General features: G+C 41.6%; 2 protein-coding genes across 6 annotated transcripts in view; one reads left to right on the top strand and one right to left on the bottom strand.

Moving 5' to 3' along the window:
- RBM25 (RNA binding motif protein 25) overlaps nucleotides 1–18,558 on the bottom strand; it is a 32,614-nt gene extending 14,056 nt beyond the window's left edge. The window contains exons 1-9 of one of the 4 annotated variants that reach the window (XM_089521821.1): nucleotides 18,543–18,558; nucleotides 13,698–13,816; nucleotides 13,428–13,477; nucleotides 11,588–11,758; nucleotides 10,218–10,275; nucleotides 9,414–9,574; nucleotides 3,082–3,264; nucleotides 1,071–1,124; nucleotides 726–809 (exon numbers count right to left, since the gene is read on the bottom strand). In XM_089521821.1, coding sequence (XP_089377947.1) covers nucleotides 726–809; nucleotides 1,071–1,124; nucleotides 3,082–3,264; nucleotides 9,414–9,574; nucleotides 10,218–10,275; nucleotides 11,588–11,758; nucleotides 13,428–13,477; nucleotides 13,698–13,803 — 867 coding nt within the window. In that variant the 5' untranslated portion in view covers nucleotides 13,804–13,816; nucleotides 18,543–18,558. The other 3 variants (XM_089521820.1, XM_089521823.1, XM_089521822.1) reach the window with 3 other exon arrangements.
- A 7,640-nt stretch (nucleotides 18,559–26,198) lies between these two features.
- Nucleotides 26,199–27,439, top strand: part of ZFYVE1 (zinc finger FYVE-type containing 1) — a 28,455-nt gene continuing 27,214 nt past the window's right edge. For both annotated transcript variants that reach the window (XM_089521815.1, XM_089521813.1), the window contains exon 1: nucleotides 26,199–26,429. The gene's annotated coding sequence lies outside the window, so the exon portion shown is untranslated. The remainder of the gene's footprint in view (nucleotides 26,430–27,439) is intronic.

Here is a 27,439-nt window from a genome sequence, read left to right as displayed (position 1 = left end):
CTGTGCAAACGCATTTCCAAGCCAGTTACCCCTTTGCATATTTTTCTGAGGGGGCATCCATAAATAATAAAAAACAGAAGCTCATACTTACATCCTATTCCATGTTACTTTCCAAGCTGTGTTTTTCATCTTGCATTAGTCACCATATGATCTCTATCATAATGGTGGGGGTCAATGAATAGATTAGCTTTATGGGAATTTACAGTTCTTCCATGCATCTAAATTTTTGGTAAAGTCTGATAATCAGTAGCCTAATTTATTTTACCCCCATTTTCAATTCAGTAAGTTAAACCTTAAATTAAATTAAGCATTAGAGCTCAGTAAAATACTGAGCCTGACTTATGGTTTACAACTGCCTGAATGTTGTAGGAGTCAGCATATGTTCCATATAACACCGTAATTTAATTTTTTGGGCTTATAAAAAAGGTATTAGCTACTCTGGATTAATTTTAAAGAAAAGGTGGATAGGATAATGTTTTTAAAATAAATGTATTTATCTTTGAGAGAAGATTGCAATGCAATCATTAGAAAGTAAAAAGATTAACTACAAAATATTAGACCATTCAAGTGGAAATTTGTTCTTGACTTCTTAGATATATAATCTTGCCTACAGTAAAAAAATGATTAAGTGATATGGTTATGTGCTTCTCTATGGGGCAGGGGTGGGGACACACTGGAATTGTAAAAACCTAGTTCTCCATAAGTAGCAAAAACAAGTATATTACCTTGTGAGTATCTCTGAATTTACTGATCTCTCGGGATATGAGGTCCCTTTTGTCTTCTTCCATTTCTATAGCATTTATATCCTCCTGTAATAGAGAAGAGGAAGAGGGGAGAAGAACAGGAGATAAAATATTAAAACCTATCTGTACAGGAACAGGAGAACCAAAAGAAAAGCTGAAGGTTAGATGTTCTGAACCAGGCTTGTAAGATAAATAAAGGTCTTCTGCAGTACCAAACCTCACAGTCTGATGTTAAATGAATGAAAAAAAAATTAGATGGACACGAGTCACAAATCTGGTAACTAGCAGTAAACATAGTCATTGTCAAAGCCTACAATGTAAACGAACCTTGGTGATGAGTGGATAAGGTATCAGTGGGGCCACTGGAAATCTGCGGAAAATCTGCGGAAAAATCCACGGAGATTTTTTGTTTTTAAAAATAGATTGCACACTACTCTGAAAAAAAAACAATGTTCTGTATGTTGGTAGAATAAGCAATAAAATATTGCTGTTACCTTTGGTCTGACTCAACAAAATTACAGAAGAACCTCGCTAATTCTCCTTTTACTGATCTACTTCTCAGCAAAGGTTTAGTGGGTGCCACCTCACCCTGGAATGTCTCCATTTAAAATTACAAGATATTAGCACACTAGGAGACCTTACAAGCTAAGCTATGCTTGTTAACAAGTGGCCAGTGCCGTTTTTGGTATTTAAAGTCTGGTTTTGTTTCTTACTCGCTAATTCGCAAAATTAAATAGTTTTAAAAGGGAATTCCGAGTAGTTACTGCAAATTAGCGAGGTTCCCCACATCTGAAATCAAGAGTCAGATTTCATTTGCTATTTTTTACCCACAATCTCAAGTCTCCCACATTTTCCCTTATCTTTTCAATAGACAAAATGTGCAAGGGAACCAGTTGTGAAGATAAGCAGTCAGCAAAGGGGACAATAGTGCCTCAAAACCAGCTTTACATGGCACCCACCCCAATTTCCTCTTCTCCCCCATCCTGAAGATTCTTTCATTCAATATCCTAATAAGGGTGAGATGTAATGTTCATGTCCCACCTGCATTCCATGGAATTCAAAATTCATTTACACCTTCTCAACGGAAGATAAGGATAGGGTTACACAGTGCTTTCTTCTGACAGAATGCACTAATTTAACTTTTAGTCAAGTCTATTAGTCATGGCATCATATCACCCTAAAAACTAGCACACTGAAGGAAGAAGTTCAATATCTTTATAAAGGGGCTTTCAAGAAATAACCCTCTCAGCACCACTGTGTGATACTAGATTATATACATAAACACAACCCATAGCATGGATGGAATTTAAGTGAAAACTTGCCTATAAAGAGGAACAAGAGTGCAATAACTTCACTGTAAGAGTTATTCCTCAAGTTCCCAGCCCCTAAAAACAGTTGGGGGAAGGGGAGAGATTATGTACTCCTTCCCTAAGTGAGAACTATTGTACTGCTTTTAAAATAATTCACTGGCAGCCATAGGTAATTTATTGGTGGCTTCCAATGCAGCATGTGAAAGAAAATCAAGTTTAGCAGGAAGGGGTTGAGGCCCAAATCAAAATTCAACTTGGAACTCTAACTGTGATAGGGAGATGTTACAGCCCATCATTGAAACCAACAATGTATATTCAAAGTCTTAGTTCACATTATTCCTACTGAACTTTACCCTTTTAACCCCAGAGGGGAAAAATACTTAGCCCAACCATTTGCAAGATCATCCACAGAAGGTGGGATTATAGCATCTTGTGCCAAATTTTACACTTTAAAAAATGGAAACCACCTGGCCCAATAACCAAATATTAACAAACCATTTTATAATAACATGGCTTTCATTCCTCAAAGACAACAAAGAGCTTTTTAGTTATATGCACAAACATAATTAAAACAGGACAGTGAAGAAAGTTCAAGATGCTCAGAGTAAATTGAAATGTGGCTGTTACACCAGTGCAAACCCTAAGATCCAATGACTTGAATCTTTAAATATAGAACAATACAGGTAGGATCTCTACTTTTAGACTCTCCAAAAACAATAGGCTATTACTTCAATACATGTATTTTAGAAGGGATGAAAGGCTGAATCAAACCTGCTGAGATTCAAACCTGGAGCTCCAAGAAGTTTGGGCACTGAAACTCTTTTGTATACAGACCTACAACATCCATAGGATTTGGCATCTAGAACTGATTTTATTACAGTATGAAACATGAAAACTGTTGCTAACTTCAAGACTTGTTGATTTGTGTTCTCATCAGATGCTTTCAGCTAATAAACTGGCAGAAGATTTGGCCCTTATGTAAGGAGAGATGAAGTAAATCTGTTTGTGTCCAAAATCAAAACACATACGTCCTCCTTCTTTTCCTTTTTCTTCTTCCTGGGATGAGAGTCAGACTCTTGGGAGGGGGCATTGAGCTCGCTGGAATATTCCCGTATTAAAATTTCAATGGCCCCTTTAATTAGCTGGTCTCTTCTCTTTGCATCTTCATCAAGTGCTTCTTCATCATCAGTTGTAGTTTCTGGCCTGGAGTTCTAAGAAGCAATACAAATCTTGAAGTCAAGCATATGAGAAATGGCAAAATTGTGTCCAAAACGTTTACGGTATATACACTTTATATTTCTGTCACATGTAATTATAACCAGGAAAGTGCATTTAATATATTTACAAGTCCTTAACTGTAAATTTGATCTGCCCTCACAAAGACAATAAACTTGCATCATAGTAGAATTTTAGAACTGTAGTTAGTGAATGCAAAACTGATATAATTGTACAACAAAAGAGCACAGTTACACTTGGAGAAAAATATTAGAATAGACAAATACACCTGATGGATCATTTCATAAGGCACAGAAGCCTACTCCTTTTATTCACTGCTGGAAATGCACAAAGCTACCACATTAGAGGCACTTAAAGAGCATTTGTGCTATCAGACTAATATGTATACTGAAAATGATATTTTTTAAATTATTTTTTTTTAAATGCAGCTGTTGTTCCTACCCTTATTACAGCTCCAATCAATGATGCCAACTGATGGCTTTTCCACCAAGAAAGAATAGGTATGGGGTTACTGTGAGAAGTGCTGTACAACTGTGCACTTTTCCAGAAGTAGTGTTGTATATTCCTTTCCTTCAGCCTCTTCTATGGGATTTATGGGAAACTTCAGGCATGGAAAGGCTAATAATCAGTAGACGGTAGAAAAGGAGCTGCCTCTGTCACTCTGTATTATAAACACTTCAGGTACCTTTACCATGTTAGCTGCCAAACACAGCTAGTTTTGAAGCTGCAACGGTGGTGGGGCTCACTATGCAATGGTTCAACCGATACCACTCACCCCTGCAGCTTCAAAGATGGGAGAAAAAATGGGTGACTTGAAAAAAACAAAAACAGCACATCTATCTGTTGAAGTCTGGTACAATTACAGTCTAAAGAGACTCCAGTACTACAAAATATGCATGCCCTTTCTCTACAAAATCAAGTTGGCCCACAAGAATTCCAAGTGTCAAAGTCAAAGATTCAAAAAGAGTTTAAAAGAATTCCTTGTTTCTCTTTAGAAACAGCCAGCAAACTAGGCCTACTTATAGATGAGAACCTGAAGGGAAGTGACTAATTTACTCAAGGCCATTCTCAACCCAAAGTATGATTATAATATGGACTAATCCAAAACATAATCTGCATATTACCTGAGACAAATGCTTTCACAGTATTATTTATCTTCCACTGGTTTTAATAGTTACTTCCACTACTTTAAACTAAGGGCCGGTACAGATGGCCCTTTGAGCACCAGGCTGGGGCCGTGGCAACCGCCAATCCTTTTTGGGGTGGAAAAAAGCCGCCCTTTCCACCATGGCGGCAGCGCTACTGTGGTGTCTGAACACCCGAACTGCTGCAACACTGCCTGCTGTATGGGCGGGCGGGCGGTGATATCGGTTTAGGGGCAGTGTTGAGGTGTGTGTCATCTAAAAGTCACACTGCCCTCAAGCCAGCGCTTACTGCTGGTCTATTTCAGTCCTAAACTGCAACAAAAAAGTTAGAATAGTTTATCAACTAATCCTTTCCCATAAGCTTGACTTTAATTGTGGCTAAATTTTAAACACTGTTTTTAAGACTTGTTTTTTTATAAATACAATAAGGAATCTCACCTGAGAATCCAAGATGGGTGTCCAGTCAATTGCCAGGTAGAGGAACAGAATGGGAAAGGGAAAAAGCACATTGAGCAGCAGTAAGTAAGAAGTAGAGGTAGAAGGAAAGGGGTATTCAGCTGGAACAGAGATGATCAAATCAAAGAACAACAACCTGGAAAGAACTAGAAGGTAGTAACAACCAGGTGATATTAAAAAGGGAGCAAAAGTGCTAGTCAGCCTTGGGAAATGAATAAATCCAGACACATGTCTGGTTTACTTTCTCCACTTAAAAAAAAATAAAACAGAACTTAATATTAAAAAAGATTTTTTAGTGCCTGAACGAATTATCTATCAGAGCCTCCCACCTGTGAGATTTCTTCTTCTTATTATTATTATTATTATTATGAAGATTGAGTTTACCCTCCTGTTCTATAGCTTATAAAAAACACAAAAGTATTCCTACTGTGCAAGCTGTCTCAGAAGTTCCAAAGGATAGCCAATGAACTTCTATCTTAAAGTAAAATAAACTCATTAAATGTAGGTCTTGAATCATTAAAATCTTATTTTAACTATTCTGTTACACAGTCAAAAATTCACAAAACATAAAGCATTGGTACTGTAATTCAGTTCTTAATTGCTGAGCAAGTTCTTCTGTTATCATTTGTAGAAAGAGCTCTGCAATTTCAATCCTTTTTGCAATTAATCATGACACAATAAATTAATATGTTTTAATCACTGGATTATCTGATTTCCATCAGTGTGCTCTATTTACCTCTTCCTTCCCCTGAGGCTCTCACAAGGAATGGTGCATCGTAAATATATGCTTGCCTAAGACCTGCCAGAGGAACTTTCCCCTGTGTTCCTCCATAGAGATGAATAAATTGTGTCATGATGTGGGAGAGGGCTTTTTCTGTTGCAGCACTCTGGTTGTGGAATGCCCACCCTCCTTTGGCAGCCTATGTGGCATTAATGCTGTTTTCATCCTAGTAACAAGTTAAATTTGGCTTTCTATTAAAGCCGTTGGGCATGGACAGGGGTAGCGTATCCCTGTTAGTGCTTTTGGACATCTGAGCGGCTTTCGATACCATCGACCATGGTATCCTTCTGGAACACCTGAGGGAGTTGGGTATCGGGGGCACTGCGCTCCAGTGGTTCCGTTCCTACCTCTCGGGTAGATTCCAGATGGTGCAGCTGGGGGACTCTTGCTCTGACAAGAGGGAACTTACATCTGGTGTCCCTGAAGGAGCTATTTTGTCCCCCATGCTATTTAACATTTACATGAAACCGCTGGGTGAGATCATCCGGAGACACGGGGCGCGGTGTTATCAATATGCTGATGACACCCAGATATGTTTCTCTGTGTCCCCGACTGATGCAGTGACTAGGGATGGCATCTCTCCTCTAAATGCCTGCTTGAAGTCGGTAATGGGCTGGATGAGGGAAACAAACTCAGTCTGAATCCAGAGAAAACAGAAGTACTAGTGATAGGCTCCCCGGGCCCGGGTAGTGAAATTTTTCCACCTGTCTTAAATGGGGTCACGCTCCCCCTTAAGGACTCTATTCGCAGCTTGGGAGTGCTTCTGGACTCGTCACTCCAATTGACATCTCAAGTGGATGCGACGGTCAGAGGTGCCTGTTATCAGCTTTGGCTGATACGCCAGCTGCGACCCTACCTGGGCCAGGGGGACCTTGAAACTGTGGTACATGCTCTGGTAACCTCTCGATTGGATTTCTGTAATGCGCGCTACTTGGGGCAACCCTTGTACCAAACCCGGAAGCTTCAATTAGTGCAGAATATGGCTGCTCCAGGGCTGACCACATAACATCCATCTTACAAGATCTCCATTGGCTGCCCATTCGCTTCCGGGTGCAATACAAGGTGTTGGTAATTACCTATAAAGCCCTAAATGGCTTGGGCCCAGGTTACTTGGAGGACCGCCTCTCCCCATACAATCCGCCCCGCACACTCAGGTCAGCCGGGAAGAACCTGTTGAGGGTTCCGACTGTGAAATATGCATCGACTTTGCAAAGGGCCTTTTCTATCTTGGCCCCAAAAATTTGGAACACCCTTCCCGATGAGCTCCGCTCCATCACCTCCCTGGATCTCTTTAAAAAGAAACTTAAGATTTTTTTTTTCCATCAAGCTTTCCCCCACGTGCTTTGATATCATGTGATTCCCCCCCCCCCCCCAATATGTATTTTGCATCATGGCTCATCAGCTCAGCTGGCTTTGATTTGGTTTAATAGTTTTTAAATTTTATTTGTAATTTTTATACAGTTTTATCGTTATGTATATATTGTATTTTTATTCTGTACTGCTGTATTGTTGTATTCTTTTGTTCTGTACACCGCTTTGATCAATGCGGAAAAGCGGTATAGAAATAAACTTTATTATTATTATTATTATTATTATTATTAATGACTTTATCAGAAATTTGTATACACACGATTTTAGATCATTGTAACTTCTTAAAATTTTTCAACTTTTAAAATTATTCAATATACTTTAGAAAGTTTAATATACTTTGGAATATTAATATATTTTAGAAAGTTTCTTGATTACATTTTAATTAATGAACTGATCGTTTTGGGAAACTGCCCAAATTTTATGATGTAGTGCAAGTTATAAACCTTTTTACAAATAAACAAACAATGCCTGAATCAGATGGTCACACAAGCTACAGTAGTGCCTACTCAACTTGAAGGCTGTGTAAGACTCTTTATCTTAGTCACGTAAAAAAGGGCCTTTACTGTTGTTCAGAGAGCATCTATTTTGCAAACATTTTTAGGCTGTTCTAGCCACACATACAACCTCTGGCTTGATTTCTAGCAAAATCTAGCTCAAACCAATTAGAGGATAGGGAGAGACAAGTAAGATGTTTCTTGCAAAGCTGGAAATCCCTTTCTTCAGAGCAATAATATTTTCTGTTTCCTTCATTTAGTCCAGTGATTCCCAAAGTGGGCACTGGAAAGCTCCACAGGTACACTCAAGGAAAAAAGGCTAGCAGGAAGTAAGAAAAAAGGGGGTGGGAGAAAATTGTGAGGATGAGGGTTGCATGAAACCTCTTTTGTATACCATTCTGTGACAGGACAGAGGGAGGCTGAACAGAGAGCTACATGGGAACATATTGACCATCTATCTGTCTGTCCAGGCTGCAAGGCAAGAAACCCAGCATAGTTCCTCTGGCTTTGCCTTGCCCTGGAGCAGAGCAAAAGACCCTGTCCTTCCCTTTTCCTCCCTCCCCTCCCCCTCTGGGCACCAAAATACTTGTCATGCTCACCTTTTTGCAGAAACGGTTTGGCTTCCCCCTGCAAGGAGCCCAAAGAAGAAAGCCTCTTCTGGTAAGAAAGACACAGGCTAGTTGCGAGACAAAAGGGAAGGGAGAGGACAGGCGCGTGCAAGCTGTCCTCCATTCTCCCTTGCCCTGAATGGGTAGCCCAAGCCAGCTAGCTAAGGCAAAAGGGAAGGGAGGGGGCAGGAAACATGCAAGTTCTCCTCCTTTCCCACTTGCCTTGGCTAACTAGAGAGTGTGTGTGTGTGCGCATGTGTGCATGCACTAGGGTTATCACCCAAGAAGAAAGGGTCTAAAATGTTTGAGGACCACTGATTGAAAAGGAACCAGCAATAAAAGACTCCTAAGCAACTGGCCATTCATTTTATGTAGGTGCCTTTGATGGTGAAAGGGTGTGTATATGTATGTGCATGTGCTTTCAAGTCGCCTGCAAACTTATGGCAACCCCATGAATTTTAGGCAAGGAATACTCAAAGGTGCTTTTGCCAGTTCCCTCCTTTGAAATGTAGCCTACATCACTTGATTTTTATTCATTACTGTAAAAATGTCCAAACAGTCCTCATCTGAGTTCTTTTCAAAGGCTGTACATGTACAGTCAGCCATCCACATTTGAAGTCTGTTGTCATCAGTGCACTGACAATACTGACCTCTATTCTTCCTTTCTATCTGAATCAGGAAAGGGAATTGAACTGTTGGGTCAGTGATTAGAATTTTAAATACCCTAGCTAGATGATTGAGGTGCTATGGATAAGTGTTGCTCAGATCTGGAAACTGTATAAGTGGCGTATTCTAGATGAGGTAGCACTCCATCTGGAGCTGGTATATAGCCTGGGAGTACTGTCACTGGAGACTCAAGTCATCTCAGTGGTAGGCAGTGCTTATATTCAGCTCTGGCAGCTTTGTCCGCTATGGCCATTCTTTGAGGATTGTGGTCTGACCTCAGAAATGTGTGCTAGCAATAACTTCTTGGCTGAACTATTACAGTGTATTTTAAGTGGGGCTGCCTAAGTTTGGATCATAAAAAACCCAAAGCAAAAATTAGAAACAAAGAGCACAGAAACAGCACAGTACTCATTTGCAGATGAGACATAACAGTCAGCATAGCAGATTAAACAGGAAAAAAGAACAAGCAAGTTGGGTACAAGAATGAAGCACACTTGATGCTAATATAATTTCTTTATAATTCAATCATCTACCTTCCGAGTTTAGGGCAGGTACTTTAGGTTTAGATTGAGCCCTTAGCATAAATACACATAGCATACATACCCCATTGGAAGCCCTTTTCTTTGCCTTCCATTCATCTAGCTGAGCTTTTGTCTTGGCATCAACTTTCACAAGTAGTTTCTTTTCTCCAATTTGAAGATCATGAAGTAACCTGAGTGCCCGTAGTGTGGATTCTGGTTCTTTATACTCACAAAACCCAAAGGCTAGAAATAAATCATGGAGGTTTTAAAGACCAAAAACAAAAAATTAAAAATGCACATAACTGCACCCAAAAATTCAAGACTCTCACTATTTCAGTAATTTATTTTACAGGTCATCACACAATACATATAACCATATCCTTATTAGAAAATATTGCACAATACTATGAATTCAAGTAATTGCAATTTAGAGGATGTAGACAGCAGTCATCCTGCAGTGCTAAATTTCAAGTAAAGCCCAATTACACTGACTGAGTAGCAACTATTACTTCAAGAACATAGGGTTAATTACACATACCTGCCTATATAAATCAGGATAGGAAAAGTAAGTCCTTCTGAATCCTGTCACCCAATCTGGTGACAGTAGGGGAACAACAGGTTCTCTTAACTTGGGTTAGTATGGCAATGTATGGGTTTCATTCAGACTTCTAGCTAACAAACACAGTGTACTACTACAGCACTGAATATAAACACTGATTTGTTAGCAGGGCAGTACATCTGGGTCTGATGGGAGATGGAATGTACCAATGGAACGGCTGGAGGTTTCTTACCTGTTTTTAAGTTCTAATTGCTGAAGTGTCAGCATGTCAGAAATACTAAGAAATCATCCATGTATCTTTTATGTTAAAGAACAAAAAGTACACACCTTGAAGTTTTCCAGATGCTCCTTGAACTCTCTTCCAGCTCAAAACCAGACCACATTTCTGTAAAATAGTTAAAAATATTTTGATAATAGATGAATTTGCATACAAGAAGAAGAACAATACACATCACTCCAGAACTTTTAAATAAGGAAGAACAGTCATAATCTTAATTAAAGTAAAAATCTTGTGAGGAACAGATACCTAATTATTTTGGAATTCAAAATAAATTGCTTCCATTCTTTTACTACCCAATGCATATAGAATTTTTTTTATTATCTTTTCTTAGGGCAAGGAAATATGAAAAAATGAGACAAAAACCAATTCTTTCCCATCATTTACATTTCATTTACAGTAAATGACACTTTGAAAATAAAAAATGGTTAAAAATTAAATATGAAATCAATACAAGTATTACCATTGAAAAAATCACCTCTCTTTATTTAATCATTGCCATCTATAGGTGTATCCAGACTGCAGAAATAAAGGAGTTTCACATTACTTTAACTGTCATGGCTCTATGCTACAGAATCCTGGAATTTTTAGTTTGGTGAGGCACCTCAGGTCTCTGACAAATCAAGTTGAATACACCAAACTACAAATGTTCTTGGCCTGCACCCTCAAGTGTTGCTTACCACTGGCTATGTTAGCTAGGACTATTAGGAATGGCAATCCATCATTTGGAGGGCTGAACCTTGGTCATTTCTGACCTAAAAACTGAAATTCAGAGGCCCTTCAGATATTGTGACTATGTTCTGGACCAGGGAAAGGAAGCCCTTGGCCCTCCAGATATTTTTGACTTCAACTCCCAGAAGCCCCAAACAGCACAGTTGATGGCAAGAAACTGTGGATGTTGTCTTTGAAAACACTTGGATGTTCTCCACACCTGGTCTGGAAAGTTACTGTTGATTGGACACGGAGCTTTCAAGGTCTATAGGAAAGTACTGCCGTAGAGGCAAGTTGAACAGCTTTATGTGCTTATGTAGTGCCATAAGTAATACCTTTAAATGCTGGCCAGAACTAACAGCTTAAAACCAACATAGAAAATAGAGGAACATAGGCCCAATACAGACAGGCCAAAATAAAGCTGCTTCGGGTCTCTTTGGAGGTATGCTGTTTAAATGATGCATGGGTCCTAAGAGTACGGAAGTCACGCCAAAGCCACACACCAATCCTAAGCTCTGGAGCTCAGCTTTGGTGCAGCTTCTGGACTCTTAGGACGCATGCATCATTTAAACAGCATACCTCCAAAGAGACCAGAAGCAGCTTTAGCAGCTTTATTTTGGCCTGTCTGTATCAGGCCATAGATAAGCCACACCAATATATTTAAAATAAGCCATTGCAAGGGTAGGTTCTGAAAAACAATTTCACTTACAGCAAGAAGCTGTCTTATGAGCATGTCTGATGCCTTTTCAGATATATTGCCTACAAAGACGGTTGTAGTAGGACCACTATTTTCATCATTTTCCTTGTTTTTTAGACCTGGATGGTCCTTTCTGATTCCTATGTGCTTTCCAACCATTGACACAGTAGTTGGGACCAACACCTGAAAAAGGAAGAAGAAAATGCCTACTGAGTAAGCAAGTTTTTATTTAGGATGACAACAACAAAATCAGAAATTTATAAGTATCTTGCTGTAAATATGTTAAGTCAAACTGGTTAAAAAAATCCTAAAGCAATTAATAGGTTGATCAACTAATTCTTCAACACATTTCAAGTGCTGTTCCTAAGACAGTCATTTTTATGAAATAAATATATTTGCTTAAACAGACTTCTCTGCAATGCAGACTTCTTGCAAATATTTTAGTTGATTGAAACAAATAGGCTTTAACAAGGAATGCAGACAGGAAATAATGTCCAAATAAGGAGAGCTGTATTAAAAGAAACTATACAGTTACATTTTGCAATTATATTCTTTTTTCTCAAATACAAAAATATCACCTTCTTATCAACCACTTTCTCTGAAAATGGGAGGTATTTCTGGACAAAACTAAGCAATGTACAGTATAAGAATATGGAAGTTGAGCACAAATGTTCCCTGCCAGCCAAGATTTGCATTTGTATAAAGAAAACAAGCCTTCCTACCCTGCTCTTTGGTGCAAAATCCCATACCACCATTCCTTGCTGGCTTTAAGTATAGTTTACTATTGTATCTCCAAGATTACTGGATATACACGACTATAAGTTGACCTAATGTTTAGGTCAAGGGCAGGTTTGGGGGCCAAAATTATGGATTTTGCCATGACCCATGGATACATCGAGGGTAAAACTTGGAGGCTCCTTCAGTTTGTGTATGTGTGCGTGCACGCCAAGAGGGAATCTAACTGAGGCTTTTTGCTTCAGCGTTTCACCCTTCACTCCCCAGAAAGTTTTGTTTTGTTTGTTTTTTTTTTTATTTATAAAGTGGCAGCAAAGGCGGGAGAGAGACTCTTAAACAGTAACCAATCACCCAGGACTTTTTCTACTTAGCTCAAGAGAAAGAAAGTGCTCTCCTGACTGCATGGGGAAATTTGAAAGAGCTGCTATCACATCACCATACTGACCTGTAAATAAGTCGACCTGGAATTCTGGGGTCAACTTTGGGCATTTTTTTTTACTTATAGATGAGTATATACAGTAACCAGGATTCCCAATTCAAGACAGATCTGTAGAATTTGCAAACCATTGGTAATATTAAGAGCTGCATTAATACTTACTATAAGTATCATTGCAAATGCAATGATTAAGCATTAAATAAGAATGGAGAGGAAGTATTTGCTCCAGTGAAGGAAGTGTCATGTGTTCATGCTAGCTGCAGATTAAATATACATGTACATCCTGTTATATTTGGAGAACAAAGTTTGAAGCTCGTGTATGTGTGTCCATCTCTGTGTGCCTTCTAGCTGCCTGTCAATTTATGGCAAAAGAACTCCCTATGCTGCAACAGCTCCACTGGCTGCTAGTCTGTTTCTGGGCACAATTCAAAGTACAAATTTTGACCAATAAAAGCCTATACAGCTCAAACTATTTGAAGGACTCCATGTTCCCATATGAGCCTGCCCAACCTCCTGAACCTGCAAGGGAGGCACTTCTCTCTATGCACATTTTGCACATTTTTAAGTATATGTTAATTCTCTGTCTTTTTGTAAGCCATCCTGAGTCCCAGCCAGGAAATGAAATGAGATATAAATGAAGTTATGGGTGGAGGATTTAATGCCACACATTATACTACTTACCGTTGGTGCAGGAGCCATAATACCCATTGGCACAGGAATCATTGGTGTCCCTATGAAAAGGAGAGGTCAGTAGTTTCAGAGCAAGGATACATCATAAATCTACTCTTGTGTAGAGGTATAAAAGCAGGAAATCTATATCAACAAGTGTCCTAAGGCCAATTTTTTCCCTGTTGGCACAACAAAAGTGTATTTAACCCTGAACTTTATGCTAAAACAATTTTTTGTGCAGCAAAAGAATGGCTGATTTCATAGACATCTGATATTACTTACCAGGAGGTACAGGTGGAGGAAAACCTGGGAACTGTGGAGGTGGAATTCCAGGCGGAAGAGTTGGAATACCCATAGGAGGGCGATTCAAGTGAGGCGGGAAAGACATTTTTAGCAGTAACCTAGAAAAAGAACAAACTTATCAGTTTCTAAACATGTTCTGTCCTGTTGCTGTTTCCATTCTGTATCCATGCTGCTCCTGAATGAATAATATGCATTAAACCAAATAAAAGTTATAGTTTAAGTGTTGGACTATGAATCTGAAAATCAGGGTTCAATTCCCAGCTCGCACAGAAACCCACTGGGTGACCATGGGCAAGTCACATGCTCTCAGCTTCTGGGGAAGGCAACGGCAAACCTCCTCTGAACTAATCTTATCAAGAAAACTTCATACCTTTGCCTTAGGGTCACCATAAATTGGAAACTATCTTGACAGACATACACACACTCTCTCTTAACTCAAAGAACTAATTTCCATCCTAAACAACAGGACATCTGGTCTAAGGCCCTGTACAGACTGGCACTTTGTGCCAGCCTGTGGGTGGAGTCAGGGCGCAACGCCCTGACATTGGATGCCCTGACTCCACCCCCAGAGTGTCATGATGCTGCGTGCCATACAGCAGAGGCTGTATGGTGCACCTGTGGTACTGCATTCGCATGATGCAGCGCCAAAGGGTGCCATACAGCCGTGCTGCCGCAGCTATGGCACCCTTTGGAGGGCGCAAAAAGAAACCACTTTTTGTAGCTCCTTTTTGCTGAGGCTGCAGTGTGAGGTTGCCGTGGCCCCAATTTGGCTAGGAAGGGGGTGGCCTGTATAGCCCCTAAATTATGCATTCTGGTGAATCTGTTCAAAGATACCTAGTATGGCACACCCACAGAGAATGCCTTTGAAAAGCTGTTTCCACTGCCCCCCCTTCCAAACTGTTAATGAAAAACTAGGATCAAAACATGATAGTGAACACTCCTAAATAGGGAGATTATGAATTCTACATCATTTCAGCAGTGATATAATATGGTACCATTTGATGGTGTGTGTGTGTGTGTATGGAACAATAATTTTGTTACTAAGATGGACTCAAATGGGATTTGCCCAATGAGCTAGAAACATTTCTGCTGTGGGTAATGCAAGAAATACAACTGTTACATTTTATAAGTACATTTGTAAGTGTTTTTTTCTCCAATTGTTGTCTTGGATCAACAAGTTGTTTCTGACTTGTGGTGACCCTACAGTCAACCTATTACAGTGTTTTCCTGGCAAGATTTATTTAGAGGGGGTTTGCCATGTCTTTCATCTGAGGCTGAGAGAAACTTGCCCAAGGTCACCCAGTAGGTGTCCGTGGTCAAGTGCGGAATCAAATCCTGGTCTCCAGTCATAGTCCAGCTCTCAAATCACTGCAGCATGTTGGCACATATATTCTACAATTATTGTACAGCCTTAGAATAGCCCATTTGAAAATTTCTCAGACCAGTAAGTTCTGAATTATGGTGTTCAGTTTAGTTCTCCTAAACAGACAATATTCTATCATTCTTCTTAAGGACAAGTAGGCAGAAAGTAAATATGAAGCCACTCTTAAATCTCTTCTGATTTCCAATTATTTAGTAAGAGAAGCAACAAAACTACTTCCTCTCAGCCTAGTTGTATAGTATAAATTAAGGAAAATCTGGGTAACCAGAAGTAGATGAACTATTACTTTGTTCATTTCTCATACCCAAAATCAATTTCTGGATCAAGAATTATTTCATTCCATGTGTTTTCTGCACTGGACTCTGCTAAGTAGACTTTCAGGTTCTAGTAAAAAAGCAAAGTACACCATGTAAGACTGAAACCTGCACATACATCAGCTAGAACACATTATTCCAAAATAGTATTAATGATAAATATAGTTAAATCCAGTTATTAAGAGATGTGGGAAGAACAAAGACTACCATATAGTATTACAGTTCCTCCCTTAAAGCAAAGGAGATGAATCCAGAATGCTTGTTCAATTACAACAAGTCCTACTATGTGCAGAAGGGACTAAGGTCCTCCAGCAGAGATTTCAGTGCCAGGGAGGGGATTTAAAAGGTTGGAAATAGAGATATGGGGGCAGGGGGAGTAAGTGGATCTAATCCAAGAAACGTTAGAAACAAGGAGGCTTATACTAATATATACTGAGCCAGCATGGTATAGTGGTTAGGGTGCTGGTCTATGATTCTGGACATCAGGGTTTGAATCCTGGTCTGGCCATGGACAACTGGTTGACTTTGGGAAAGTCACTCTCTCTCAGTCTCAGAGGAAAGCACTGGCAAACCCACTCTGAACAAACCTGTTAAGAAAACCCCATGACAGAGTCGCCTTAAGTCAGAAACGACTTGAAGGCACAACAACAAAACAACTATATCATTTTGCTGACTAAACAGCTACTGTCCATTGAAATAGGACAGTTCACTGGGAGGAGGACAATTTCCTTCACTCTCCTGCAACCTCCCAGGCTCAAAATCTGTTCCAGATTTTGGATCAGCTATTCAGGAGATTCAGAGGGCTACAAAGGGGAAGAACATCCAACCGTACCAGTGGAAATGTTAGATGCTGGAGCTAAGCCAAAATTAAGAATCTAAGAATTCAGAAAAATTGAAACAAGGAAAATGAGCACACACACTGCTTTTTAAAAATATATATTGTTCTTTGATATGAAAACTTGTTTTAGTTTGTTCAAAGCCAGTTGTTTGATTCAGAAGCAATGCAGATTAGTTGCACGGGGTACTTTCAAAGTAACAGGAAAAAATGTCTCTGAAAACACTATATTCAGTAATACAATTACATTAAGGCAGCAAAGTTTATCCAATCAATTGGTCAAAGCAGCTAAAAATATTCTGCCTGGCTAATATACTGCTCCTGATTCACTTGGCAACATATTTTTATTATTATATCTGGATACAGATGGCAACATTTTAAAAGATCTCTTCTTTCAAAAGATAATCCAGGGGTCCCTCCATATTCACTGAAGTTAGGGGTGAAGGACCCCCATGAATGTGGAAAAACCGCTAATAAAAAAAACACTATTCTTTTACATAACAGAACACCTTTAGGAAACTCTAGGTCCTCCAGTGCAACTCTATGGTCATCATTTGCCAGAAGCCATGGAATTATGCTGGAGGACCTAAAAATGCCCAGAGAAGTGTTTTCTCTAGGAACCTCTAGGTTCTTCAGCACAACTCTATGGTCAATCTCCAGCAGAATTGTGCTGGAGGACTTAGATTCCTAGAGAGAACCTATTCATCAAAACTGCAAATAATCAAATCTGGAAAAGTCAAAGCTGCAAATGTGGAGGGCCAACTATATTTGCCACATGTGCATTAAAAAATTGCTTACATGTGTTTTATTACCAAAATTAGGGTATCAATTATATGCATAATTCAAAGTGTTGGTGATAAATCTATGAAGCTCTATGCAGCTTGACAGCTCAAGTATCACCTAGAGATTATTGGACAAGGCTCCTATTTAGCTTCTTTCAGCTGCTGAGGTCAGGCTGATAATGATTAAGGAACTGGTCTTTTCTGTGATAGTGCCCTTTCTATTGAAAACTATGAGTTCATGCATCTAATTAATTTTCAAAGCTAGTTTAAAAAAGTTTCATTGACACTCTTCAGCTCAGTGTATATTATTTTAATGCTGCAATCCTACACACACATCTAAGAGTAAGAGCCACTGAACTCAACAATAGTTACTTCTGAGTAGATATGCATAAGATTGCACTAGACATTTTTAATAAATTCCCTTTTTATCATGAGGATGTTCAAAGAGTATGGAAACTCGCTATGGAAAGGTTATATGTTCCCAGAGTATTTTCTATATCTCACCAGCTTTTAAAAAATCTTTGCTTGTACAAGACACTGATTAATGTAGCTTTTCCAAATCTGGTGACCTCCAGACAGACACTCTGGCGAACTACAGATTCCATGACCGACAGGGCATGAGGGTTAGGAAAGGCTGCTCTGGTGTAATCACCTTGCACTAGAGTTACATCGGGCTTAACAGATACCATCCCAGCTGGCCCAATAAAACAAAAACGAGAAAGGTAGATACAACATAGATGTTCTTGGTTTTGTTTCAATTACTTGCTACAAAGGATTCAGCCCATGACAGTGTAAACTCAGTTGCCAAAAGACTGATAACAGCCACCACCATCTACAGGGAAACGGCAGAGTGAGGGGCACTGAAGGCGGGGAGAAATCAGGAGCCGCCTGTCCAACCTTTCGGTTACCTGCGGCTTTCCCATATTCTGGGGCCTTGTGCCGCTAACAAACGCATTTTGAAAAAGAAGAGACCCTAAAGTCCCTGGCAGAAATATTAAACCCATTTTAGCCCTGCTCAAAATGGAGGACCTTGTGGGATGCCTCCTCCTGGGCGGTGGGCTGGAAAATGGAGGGCGGTCCGGGAAAAGGAGGACCGAAGCCGAGCCACTGCTCCGGCGCTAGCCATCCATCCATGCCTCCCTCCCTCCCTCGACCGAGGAGGGCCTGCTGGGGCGAGGGCGGCTGCATCAAACCAGCTCCTCTCCCCAGAGGCCCCCCAGGCTCCTTGCCCTTCAGTAACGATAACCATAACAATAGTAGCAATCTTTCAAATGGCGGAGGAGGAGGGCCTCTCCGCCTCGCTCCATCCTCGGCTGAGAGAGAGAGAGAGAGAGAGAGAGCGCAGAGGAGGCCGCTACTGCCCCCTCCCTCCCTCCCTCCCTCCCTCCCTCCCTCCTCCCCGGCCTCTGAAGCCCCCTCGACGCCTCACCGCAAGCGCAGCCGAAAGAACAGCGGCCCGTCCCTCTCGACGCGACCGGCGAAGGAAGGAAGGAAAGTAGGCCGCGAACGCACCGCGCACAACCGCCTCGGACGACGCCGACGCCGACGCGTTTACGCTCCTGGTCATGTGACCCCGCGCCTTGCCTTCCGTCCAAAAGCCACGCCCACGCGTCACCATAGAGATGGGCGTGACGTCACCGCCGCTGCTCTCTGGGCGACTTTTCCCCACTACTCAACCATTGGCCCGCCAAGTGTTTTGGACTTCAACTCCCAGCAGCCCCAGTCAGTTTGCCCAATGATCAAGGACTCTGGGAACTGAAGTCCAAAATTACCTGGAGGACCAAAGGTTTGAGAATCACTGTCTAGGAAGCTGGACTTCCGGTCTGGTTTGAGGGGGATGTTTCCGGTCCAAACCACACTGAAGCACTAATCCAGTTTCAGACCGCTTTTTGAGACCGCCCTGGCTCAATGCTAGGGAATTCTGGGAAGTGTAGTTTTGAGAGACATTCAGCCCTCTCTGTCTGGTGCTGCAATAAACTACATTTCCCATGAGCCAGGGCAGTTAAAGCGGTCTGAAACGGGATTGTTTCTGCGGTGTGTTTTGGACCTCGGTGTCAGAAGGGAGCATCCTACTTTAAGTATGCTTTGTGAATAAAAGCTAAGAAACGGACAAAAATCTCTCTCTTTGCTTCAACGTATTTATTTCAGGGCTTAAAGTCCTTATTTAGCCCTGATTTTCCAGTGGTTTTCGTAGATATTTGGTCCATTTCCAAAACAGAAATAATCCAGTTTGAGACCACTTCGACTGCCCTGGTTGAATGCTACGGAATCCTGGGAACTGTAGTTTTGTGAGACAGCTTTCTCTGTCAGAAAGAGCTCTGGTGCCACGGTGAACTACAATTCCCAGGGTTCCCTAGCACTCGGCCCGGGCAGTTAAAGCGGTCCCAAGCTGGATTTATTTCTGCAGTGTGTTTTGGACCACATTTGTCTCCATTTTAAATGAAACCCACAGGGGAAGTCACACTCTCTCAGCCTCAGAGGATGGCAATGGCAAACCCCGCTTCTGGAAATGAGTGGAAGGCGAACGACAAGAAGAAGAAGAAGAAGAAGAAGAAGAAGAAGAAGATAGCATCGAAAAAGCAAAGAGGAAGCCACGCCTCCAACCGCAGAACCATGGCTCTCTATTACTTCCGGTCCAGCTCTATGGTACTGCGGCAGGGAGAGAGTGGCGAAATGGCGTTGATGGCGCTGCCGCCATCTTTGTTGTGGGCAGTGCGCGGGGAGACGCCATCTTGAGGTGACTAGAATCATAGAATCGTAGAGTTGGAAGAGACCACTAGGGCCATCCAGTCCAACCCCCTGCCATGCAGGAAATCCAAATCAAAGCATCCCTGACAGATGGCCATCCAGCTTCTGTTTAAAGACCTCCAAGGAAGGAGACTCTATCACCCTCCGAGGGAGTGCATTCCACTGCCAAACAGCCCTTACTGTCAGGAAGTTCCTCCTAATGTTCAGGTGGAATCTCTTTTCCTGTAGCTTGCATCCATTGTTCCGGGTCCTGTTCTCTGGAGCAACAGAAAACAAGCTTGCTCCCTCTTCAATATGACATCCTTTCAAATATTTAAACAGGGCTATCATATCACCTCTTAACCTTCTTTTCTCCAGGCTAAACATCCCCAGCTCCCTAAGCCGTTCCTCATAGGGCATGGTCTCCAGACCCTTCACCATTTTTGTCGCCCTCCTTTGGACACGCTCCAGTTTCTCAATGTCCTTTTTGAATTGTGGTGTCCAGAACTGGACACAATATTCCAGGTGGGGCCTGACCAAAGCAGAATACAGTGGCACTATTACTTCTCTTGATCTAGACACTATACTTCTATTGATGCAGCCTAAAATAGCATTGGCCTTTTTAGCTGCCGCATCACACTGTTCACTCATGTTCAACTTGTGGTCTACTTGGACTCCTAGATCCCTTTCACACGTAGTTTCATTCAGCCAGGTGTCCCCCATCCTATATCTGTGCATTTTATTTTTCCGCCCTAAGTGCAATACCTTACATTTCTCTGTGTTGAATTTCATTTTGTTAGCTTTGGCCCAGCTTTCTAGTCTATTCAGGTCATTTTGAATCTTGATCCTGTCCTCTGGGGTATTAGCTATTCCCCCTAATTTGGTGTCATCTGCAAATTTGATAAGTATGCTCCCAATTCTGTCATCCAGGTCATTGATAAAGATGTTGAATAGCACTGGGCCCAGGACAGAGCCCTGTGGGACCCCACTGGTCACTTCTCTCCAGGATGAAAAGGAGCCATTGTTGAGCACCCTTTGGGTTCGGCCTGTCAACCAATTACAGATCCATTTAACAGTTTCTTTGTCTAGCCCACATTTTACAAGCTTGTTTGCAAGAATGTCATGGGAAACCTTGTCAAAGGCCTTACTGAAATCAAGATATACTATATCCACAGCATTCCCTTCATCTACCAAGCTGGTAATTTTGTCAAAGAAAGAGATTAGATTTGTCTGGCATGACTTGTTTCTCTGAAACCCATGTTGACTTTTTGTGATTATGGCATTGCTTTCTAGATGTTCACAGACTCTCTGTTTAATGATCTGCTCCAGAATCTTTCCTGGTATTGATGTCAGACTAACTGGACGATAATTGTTGGGATCCTCTTTTTTCCCCTTTTTGAAGATGGGGACAACGTTTGCCCTTCGCCAGTCTGCTGGGATCTCTCCTGTTCTCCAGGAGTTTTCAAATATGATTGCCAATGGCTCCGATATTACTTTTGCCAGTTCTTTTAATACCCTTGGATGGAGTTCATCTGGTCCCGGAGACTTAAATTCATTTAGATTAACAAGGTGTTCCTCTACTATCTCTTTACTTATTCTGTGCTGAAATTCCCCTATTCTGTCCTCTGCTCCATTATCCTCAGGTTGAGCACCCTTTGCCTTTTCTGAGAAGACTGAGGCAAAGAAGGTGTTGAGTAATTCTGCCTTTTCTCTGTCTTCTGTTAGCATTTTGCCATCTTCTCCACGCAGTGACCCTACCGTTTCCTTCTTCTTCCTCTTGCTGCGGACATATCCAAAAAAGCCCTTTTTATTGTTCTTAACCTCTCCAGCAAGCCTGAGTTCATTCTGCGCTTTAGCTTTTCTGACTTTACCCCTACACATGCCTGCTATTTCTTTGAATTCCTTTTTCGTGATTTCCCCCTTTTTCCATTTCTTATACATGTTCCGTTTCAAACTTAGCTCAGTTGAAAGTTCCTTAGTCATCCATCCTGGTTTCTTGAGACACCTCCCGTTTTTCTTTCTCACTGGAACTGTTTGAAATTGTGCCTTCAGTATCTCTCTTTTGAGAAACTCCCATCCATCCTGAACCCCTTTATCTTTTAGTATTTCTGACCATGGAATCGCCCTCAATACTTCTCTAAGTTTACTGAAATTCGCTCTCCTAAAGTCTAGGATGTGTGTCTGACTATGCCTGGCTTCTCCTTTCCACTGTATTACAAACTCCAGGAGAACATGGTCACTTCCACCTAATGATCCCACCACTTGCACCCCATTAACCAAGTCATCCTTGTTGGTTAGGATCAGATCCAAAATAGCTGACCCCCTTGTTGCCTCTTCCACCTTTTGGACCATGAAATTGTCTTCCAGGCAAGTGAGGAATTTGCTAGACCTTGAGGATTTTGCTGAGTTTGACTTCCAGCAAATATCAGGATAGTTGAAGTCGCCCATCACTACTACATCTCTCTTTTCTGACTGTGTGGTCATCTGTTCTAGAAAGATATCATCCAATTCCTCAGTCTGACTTGGGGGTCTGTAGTAGACTCCCACCGTAACATCCTTGTTGTTTCCCTCCCCTTTGATTCTTATCCAGATGCTCTCCACCTGGCTTCCATGATTGATGTCCAGGATCTCTTCACTGGTGTAAATATCTCTGACATATAGTGCTATTCCTCCTCCTTTCCTGTTTGGCCTATTTCTCTTAATAAGGTTATACCCCTCTATTTCCACATTCCAATCATGAGACTCATCCCACCAGGTTTCAGTGATGCCTATTATATCATATTTGCTTTGTTGTACTAGGAGTTCGAGTTCATCTTGCTTATTTCCCATGCTCTGTGCATTAGTGTAGAGACATCGCAGACCATGGTTCCCTTTTACTTGCTGCCTGTGCAAGTTTTTTTGCCTCCCACTGCTGGGTCCTTGCACTGTTTGCCTTGTTTCCTCTGTGTCAGTTTGACTATTTTTGCCATCCCTTTTGCCTTCCTTAATATTGTCTCCCTTCCCCTCGGAACTCAGTTTAAAGCTCTCCTGATCAAGTTCTTGAGACTGTTGGCAAAAACATTTCTTCCAACTGGCGTGAGATGCAACCCGTCTGTTGCAAGAAGTCCCTCCTCATGGAACCGCAGCCCATGATCGAAGAATCCAAATCCTTCTCGGCGGCACCATCTGCGAAGCCAGTTGTTGACATCTGCTATTTTCCTCTCCCTTCCTGGACCATGCCCTTCAACTGGCAGAAGAGACGAGATGACAACCTGTACATCCATTCCTTTCAGCTTCCTACCAAGTGCCTCGTAATCCCTTTTGATGTTCTGAATGCTGTGTCTTGCAGTATCATTAGTTCCCACGTGGACCAAAAGGAAGGGGTATTGGTCAGTAGGCTTGACCAGTCTTGTCAGCCTCTCTGTCACATCACGGATCTTTGCACCTGGAAGACAACACACCTCTCGAGACATCTTGTCAGGCCTACAAATCACTGCTTCTGTACCCCTCAGCAAGGAGTCCCCCACTACGACCACACGCCTCCTCCGAGGCTTAGCAGCGACTGTTCCCTCGGGTGGGACTCTCAGGCTCCCCTGCTCCGTCCCTGAAGTCTGTCCATGCTGCTCTTCTTCATCCTCCTTGATAAGGGAAAGAGCTTGGAATCGATTCACTAGCTGCAAGCTCCCCGAACAATTCCTTCTTGGCTTACTTCTCTTTGTGACATTCCTCCAGCTGTCTGCCTCCTCTGTTTGGCAAGTGACCTCTTCCACCCTAGCATCTTCCTCTGCGTGGTACTCATCCAAGATGGTTAGTTCTATTGTGTCCAGGAAATCCTCTTGTTCCCTAATCTGCTGAAGTGTAGCTACTCTGGACTCCAGCTGCTGCACTTTCTCCTCCAAGAGTGCTACCAACTTGCACTTGGTGCATGTGAAGTTCTCCACTTCTGTAGGCAAGAAGAGAAACATCCCACAAGAGTTGCAGGTGACTGCAGCAGATCCCTCGTTGTCCATACTGCAAAGTCTTTAGTAATGAGTATAACAGTCAATCTACTGGGAATACTTCTTTAAAGGAATGTACTGGCTGCTATCTTACACTTAAAGGGAAGGTTCTGTTTCAATATCCGATTCTAACCTGATGCCACTTGAGCAGAGTTGTTGAGTTAAAGAAAACTAAAATTCGGTGCGCGGCTCTGGAAGTTGGTATATAAAGCTAGTCTGCTAGCTCCGCCCCCTTGTGACTCACAGATGTGACTCACAGAAGCTCCGCCCCTTCAGCAATGAGCACACGGTCTCAAGCACACGGTCTCAAAATGGCTGCCAAGCAGCTCCTCTCCTTCTCCTCTCTCTGGCCGGACTGTTCTGGAAGGCTCTGGAAGTTGGTATATAAAGCTAGTCTGCTAGCTCCGCCCCCTTGTGACTCACAGATGTGACTCCTTCAGCTTTTTTTAAAGCTTCACTGTGGGAGCCAGCAACGAAATGTCTCCTACTCTTTCTTTCCAGATAGAGTTTGTGTTTCAGTGTGAAAAGGATTTGATGTATCTTTGGCTGCATCCACACTGGAGAGATAATCCTGAAGTGCAACAGTTCCAGTTTAATAAACAACAGGCTACCCTTACATTGACAATTGGCCAGTTTCCAATGGAGTAGACCAGCATGGGAGGGATGCTGTGTGTGGGTGGGTTGTTTGGCTTCAGGTTGTTTCCAGTTTATGGATGCTAAGACCAGGTTAATTTTGGTCTACCCCTGAAAGCTATTTCTTCATTGCTAAACTAATATGTATGCTCTGGATCAGACTAACACAGGATTGCAGAAGCTGTGTGATAGCTTAGAAATCCTGTTTATGCCCTCTTGCTTTGTGCATTTAAAACACAGTAGTGTAGCATGAGCATTCTAGGTTTTAACAAAGTGAACCATGCAATATTATGGTCAGTATAGCCATCCCAAGTCTAGAGAGTTGTTTTCTCTTTTCAGAATAATAGAAGAAGGGGCATTATGTACAGATAAGGTTTTCTGATATAGTTTTCAATTATACGATACAAAACTGCTGCAGAAAACCAGGGATGGTAGTGTTGGCAATTAAAAAAATATATCGAAATCCATACCTTTATTGAGCCATCCAAAAAGGCACAAAACAATGTGCAAATGCCACTGTTTTCAGAACTCTTTATTAGAATCAGCTGTTATGAAAGTGAGAATAGGGGTAATCTTTGGGGAAAGGTTTGATCTTTAAATCATGTCGTGTTCAATCTTGAGATATGCTGGGGATGGAGTGTCAGGAGACAAATGAAACTCCTCAGTTAACCTGGAGAAATCCCTGAGCTTCCTGGGGTGAGGAAAAGCAGTCAACTGGGTTATTTTTCCCTGAAATTAATGTGCCCCCCCCCCAAAAAAAAAAAAACCAAACAGCAACAGCTTGACAAAATGCAGGCTTGTGCCTAACACTGTCATATTTTTTTCTTTTCCTGTGTGATTCGGCAAGTAACACGGTCTCAGCCTCAGCAGAAGGACATGGTAAACCTCCTTTGAGCAAATCTTGCCAATAATGTCAGAAACAACTTGCAGGCACACAATAACAAGCATGATTTTTAACATCTTTCCCCAATGAAGGGGCCAGTCAAACTTCGAAAGCTTGCAACATGTATTTTGTGCATTTTGGTCGGTCTGTAAAGGTATCACTGTTTTGTGGATTTTGGATGTTATTGTACTTTGCTACATGGCTAACACTGTTGTAGTTGTTGCTGTGGTGCCTTCAAGTCATTTCTTACTCATGGCGACCCTAAGGCACAAGCCTCAGAAGGGTCTTTCTTTTTGCCCCATCCTTCCTCTGGGGTTGAGAGAATGTGACCATAGTATTATGAGTCATTTGGCCTTGTGTGTCAGAGAGCTCTGGTGCGATAATAAAGTACAGTTCCCAGGATTCCCTAGTACTGAGCCAGGGCAGTTAAAATGGTCTCAAACTGGATTATTTCTGCAGTGTTTTTTGGACCATAGTCCAATGCAAAAACCATGCTCCACTGGCACCTCCAACCTGTCCTATTTGGCCGCTCCATCATGTCACGGTTGCCATTGCCCTGGCTTCAGAGGGAGAGAAGGGCAGGCCTAGCCCAGAGAAAGAAGAAGGGTCCCCCTTCCAGTCCATCTGTCATGGCCTTGGTTTCAGAGGGAGAGAAGAACCGTTGTAAGCCTGAGGGCAGGGAACCGTCTGCTTAACAGTTTGGAAGCCCCTCTGATAGCTTTTATTGTTATTATTCCTGTCCATTTCCTCAACTGCCCAGGAGCGTTCCGAAACTACACCTCCCAGCATGCTCCGCGAGACCCCGCCTCTTCCTGCCGCGCCTGTCGTCCCTATTCTTGAGAGCAGAAAAACTACACCTCCCAGCATGCCCCGCGCTCCTTTGGCCCCTCCTTCCGCTCTCCTTCCTGTCTTGGGGAGGGAGGGAGGGGGGAAGGGAGGGAAGCATAACCCTGAAGTTTCCTGTGATCAGCTGATCCCCGGTGACAACAAGGGGCCAAGGCAGAGGGGCCCAGGCTGGTCCTGCTGCTGCCTCTCTGGGGCCAGAAGGAGGAGGGCTTCATGGCGGGGGGCTCCAGCCTCCCCCTCGGCCCTTTGGGCAGCAAGGAGCAGAAGGAGAGGATGACTTAGTCCCCAGGACTGGCAGGGAGCAGGAGGAGGAGGAGCAGCAGGAGGAAGGAGGTGCCTCCTGTTTTGTAAACAATAGAACCCCCTGTTTTGTTCCTGGGCTTTATTTGGGGGGGGGGGTCTGGGTCTCTCAGTCCTCTCCCTTCACTCTTCTTCAACCCCCCCCCCCAAGGATTCTTCCCCCCAGGGAGATCTGCCCCCCCTTAGTCACTCCATACAGGTTTCTTGTGGATGTCTAATGATGCTTGTAAGAAACAACAACAATAACACTTGGAAATAGGGTTCTGTTGCTATTTCATAATAATAATAATAATAATAATAATAGCCTAATAATGTTAATAATATGGTTCTGTTGCTATTTGATAAGAACAACAATAATAGTCTAATAAGGTTTGGTAATATTGTTCTGTGCTATTTAATAACAATATTTAATAATAATGTTTCTTAGGACTATCTTATAATACCTGCAGTAACAACAACAATAATACTTGGTAGTATTGTTCTGTTGCTATTTAACAATAACAATAATTGTTTAACAACATTTGGTAATATTATTCTGTGCTATTTAATAACAATCTTTAATAACAATGTTTCTTATGGCTACCTAATAATAGTCAGAGTAACTATAATAATACTTGGTAATATTGTTCTGTTGTTATTTAATATTATTATTATTATTATTATTATTAATCATTGTTTAATAAGGTTTGGTAATATTGTTCTGTGCTATTTAATAACAATATTTAATAACAATATTTTTTAGGACTGTCCTATAATACTTACAATAACAGCATCAACAATGTTTGGTAATACTGTTCTGTAGCTGTTTAATAATAATAATAATTGTCTAATAATGTTTGGTAATATTGTTCTGTTGTTCTTTAATAATAATTATTGTCTAATAAAGTTTGGTAATATTGTTCTGTTGTTCTTTAATAATAATAATTGTTTAATAATCTTTGGTAATATTGTTCTGTCCTATTTGATAATAATATTTAGTATTTTGATCAATATTATATTAATATTATATTATTATTGCTGTTGTTTAATAATGTTTGGTAATA

This window comes from Sceloporus occidentalis, unplaced genomic scaffold (assembly GCF_023333645.1).
Source record: "Sceloporus occidentalis isolate IW3139 unplaced genomic scaffold, rSceOcc1.0.p SCAF_4, whole genome shotgun sequence".
Classification (NCBI taxonomy): Eukaryota; Metazoa; Chordata; class Lepidosauria; order Squamata; family Phrynosomatidae; genus Sceloporus; species Sceloporus occidentalis.
Note: the sequence above shows the minus strand (reverse complement) of the source record. Positions and strands in the feature narration are given on the sequence as shown.